At 48.2% G+C, this 2,881-nt stretch overlaps 1 protein-coding gene across 1 annotated transcript; it reads left to right on the top strand.

The window, feature by feature from the left end:
* The first annotated feature begins 566 nt into the window (after positions 1 to 566).
* Positions 567 to 2,659, top strand: LOC147900016 (cocosin 1-like). Its single transcript, XM_087376563.1, has 5 exons — positions 567 to 906; positions 1,035 to 1,228; positions 1,326 to 1,724; positions 1,818 to 2,035; positions 2,368 to 2,659. The coding sequence occupies exons 1-5, from the start codon at positions 570 to 572 to the stop codon at positions 2,657 to 2,659; spliced, it is 1,440 nt and encodes a 479-aa protein (XP_087232689.1). The 5' UTR covers positions 567 to 569.
* The last annotated feature ends 222 nt before the right edge of the window (positions 2,660 to 2,881 follow it).

The following is a 2,881-nucleotide window of genomic DNA, read 5'->3' as shown; positions in this document are numbered from 1 at the left end:
GATATTTGCCCGTGTTTGGGATGTATTTCCTATGATGCATTTCCAATGGGCAGTATTTCCGAAGTATTTCCTGGATAACAGAAATAGCGTTTTTCCTCCCATGACATAGGTCCCTAAGGGGAGAGCGTGGCAAGTCGTAGTTTTTTCGTCCCATGATATAAGGCCCTAAGGGGAGAGGGTGGCAACTGGTGAGCGGGATCGGTTGGCCGCATCCCTTTCCAAAAATATGACACATTGTTTCTACGACGCAAAGGCGACCAGGTACGGAAACAAATTACCATTTGTAGGCGTTGATCGGTCGTGCAAGCTTCAACGTTCGACAGAGGCATAGGATACTAATTCTGAAGGAACAATTCTGAGCTCGAAGCAACACGTAGTGCATGCAACTCGCGTCGTTAAATGGCTTTCAGCTGCAGTTTCCTAAATCGTTGGATAAGGCTTCCGATCTCGTGCCTATAAAGTGCACTAAGAGCTTTACCACCTTTCTTGTTGATCGCATCAGATCTTTACGTTGGAGCTTTGGGTTTATCGACCTCGGAAATTCTCAAACAGCTGCACAAGCTACGATAATGAAGCGTATTGCTGTGCTCGCGGTGCTCCTGGCGTTGCTGCTGGTCTACCCAACCAGCTGGGCACGCCAGGACACGAAAGAGCGCGAAAGCGAGCGTGAAGAGCGCGAGAGGGAGCGCCACCGCAGAGAGCGTCATGGTGAGCGCAAGTTTGATCTGGAGTTCGGCGAGCCACGCGAGATCCTGAAAACCGAAGGCGGTGCTCTGAGAATGTGGAGTGAAGATATTGAGGCCCTTCGGAACACTCACGTAGGGATCGCGGAGCTGGAGCTGGAGCAGAATGGCCTCTTAGTGCCGCAGTATACTGATGCTGATAAGATTGCATACGTGCTCAAAGGTATGGAGCATCTTGATCGTTACTTCTTCGTTTGTCGATGCTTGCAGGTGGATCTGTGCTTCCTTGTCCGATAGAATATTGGCTTGATTTAACACGACTATTTTGTTCGTTGAAATGCCTTGTTGCAGGATGTGGTAGAATGGGCGCTGTAATGCCCATGCAGGGCGAATTCCGTCGCAAGTTCATCAGAAAAGTTCGGGCTGGCGACGTTATCGCCCTCCCCAAGGGCGTGGTCTATTGGTGGTATAACGATGGCGAGGAGCAACACCGTGTCTTGTGCGCTTCCGACACTTCCAATGGAGTAAATCCCGGACGATTTCACGTGAGTCTTGCAAGAATATACATCACCCATCGGAAGTTTTGATTTTACATACACTAGAGAATCCGACTGCCTTACAAATTTCATCTGTGGTTGGCAGCAATTCGGCCTTGCTGGAGCCAAACAAGATCGATTCGGCGCAATTTTCCACGGTTTTAGTCCCGATACTCTTGCAACGGCATGGGGAGTTGATGAAAAGACGGTGAAATCTCTACTTCAGCGCCAGAACGACGCGGGTATTGTACGAACTCAAGAAAAGATCCAGTTTCCGGAGCCGAGAGAGGAGGAGGAGGAATACCCTCGTCAACGAGACATTTTCCAAGAGATGTTACATCGACGCGGGGCGAGGTCTTACTTCGAAGAGCTAAAATACAGCACACGTGAGCAACATCCTGATTTGTACGTAAAGAATGGAGGATGGCTGAAGATCGTGAACAAGCACAAATTGCCTGCTCTTCAAAGTGTTGGATTCAGTGCAATGAAAGTTGCACTGGAGAATGTAAGAAACTGGCTGGCTATATTTGTTGCGCGACATATTCAATCTAAATCTGAAGGTTCGTGAAATTGAATCGAGTTCCTTCATTTTGCGCAGAATGCAGCATGCGCACCGTCCTTTGTCCGCAATGCACATCAGATCCTTTTCATAACCAAAGGCAATGGAAGAATTCAGGTAGCGAGCGGTGACGGCGAGACAGTCTACGACAAAGACGTGAAAGAGGGAAGTGGATTAGTTATTCCTCAGTACTTCCCGTCGATGAAGATTGCAGGCGACAATGGACTGGAATGGATTACCCTCCTCACATCTGAGAGGTGATTATTCTCAGTTCTCGTTTATAGTCTTTATTTTCAGTTCTTTACGCGGCTATTTCATGTTCAAATCTCTGCATATTGTAATAGTTTGCGTTGGTCGGGTAAAGGTTTGCATTGTGTTGGTTCATGAGATATTGTTGCACGCTGGTGGATGCTGCAATCTACATTGCTCCCGTTCTTAGCTAGTGCTCTCTGTACATGGGCTGATTTGGAAGTCTCTGTCTCGCTCGCTCGCTCGCTCGCGCTCTCTCTCTCTCTCTCTCTCTCTCTCTCGCTCTCGCTCTCTGGTGCGCCGCTGATTTAAAGTATATATTGTCAAAATGATCCTGCAGCCCGTCTCCGTCGTTCCTGGTGGGGAGGAACTCGGTATACAAGGGCATTCCTCCGCAAGTAGTGGCGGCAGCCTTCAACGTGGACGAGGAAACGCTGTACGAGATGGCAAAGAGCAGCAGCACGAAGGACGAGGAAGTGATCTTCCCAGCAGACTCCAAGGGCAGACACAGGCGGGAGGAGGGTGGTGAGGGGAAAGAGGGAGCTGCGAAGAAGAAAGGGATGCTTGATGAGGTCGAAGGTTGGCTCGGGAAGGCGATCTTGGACGAAGCAGCGGAGGAGTTTTTTGCATAAAACCCTTAAACGCTAGGAATAGCTTAAACCCTAGTATAGAAGGAGAGCTTCTTGTACAGACCTAGTAGGAACTCTAAACCCTAGCCTTCACAAGAGTTTATGTTTGTGGGTTTTCTTTTCAAGACTCTTTTTTGAAGTACATAAATAAAACACTTGAAATGAGACACCCTTTTTCTTTTCTCAACTTGTCCACCGCTCTTTTTTATTTCTAATCTTGTCTTT

The sequence above is a fragment of the Dipteris shenzhenensis genome, chromosome 7 (genome assembly GCF_047967505.1).
Source record: "Dipteris shenzhenensis isolate YYH24624 ecotype China chromosome 7, Dip_SZ_1.0, whole genome shotgun sequence".
NCBI classification, from domain to species: Eukaryota; Viridiplantae; Streptophyta; class Polypodiopsida; order Gleicheniales; family Dipteridaceae; genus Dipteris; species Dipteris shenzhenensis.
Note: the sequence above shows the minus strand (reverse complement) of the source record. Positions and strands in the feature narration are given on the sequence as shown.

What these genes read in the sequence shown, in the direction of transcription:
- LOC147900016 (XM_087376563.1), top strand. Translation starts at nt 570, where the DNA reads ATGAAGCGTATTGCTGTGCTCGCGGTGCTCCTGGCGTTGCTGCTGGTC. An exon ending in GATTGCATACGTGCTCAAAG is followed by an intron (nt 907 to 1,034) that starts GTATGGAGCATC and finishes GCCTTGTTGCAG; the next exon opens with GATGTGGTAGAATGGGCGCT. An exon ending in ACCCTCCTCACATCTGAGAG is followed by an intron (nt 2,036 to 2,367) that starts GTGATTATTCTC and finishes ATGATCCTGCAG; the next exon opens with CCCGTCTCCGTCGTTCCTGG.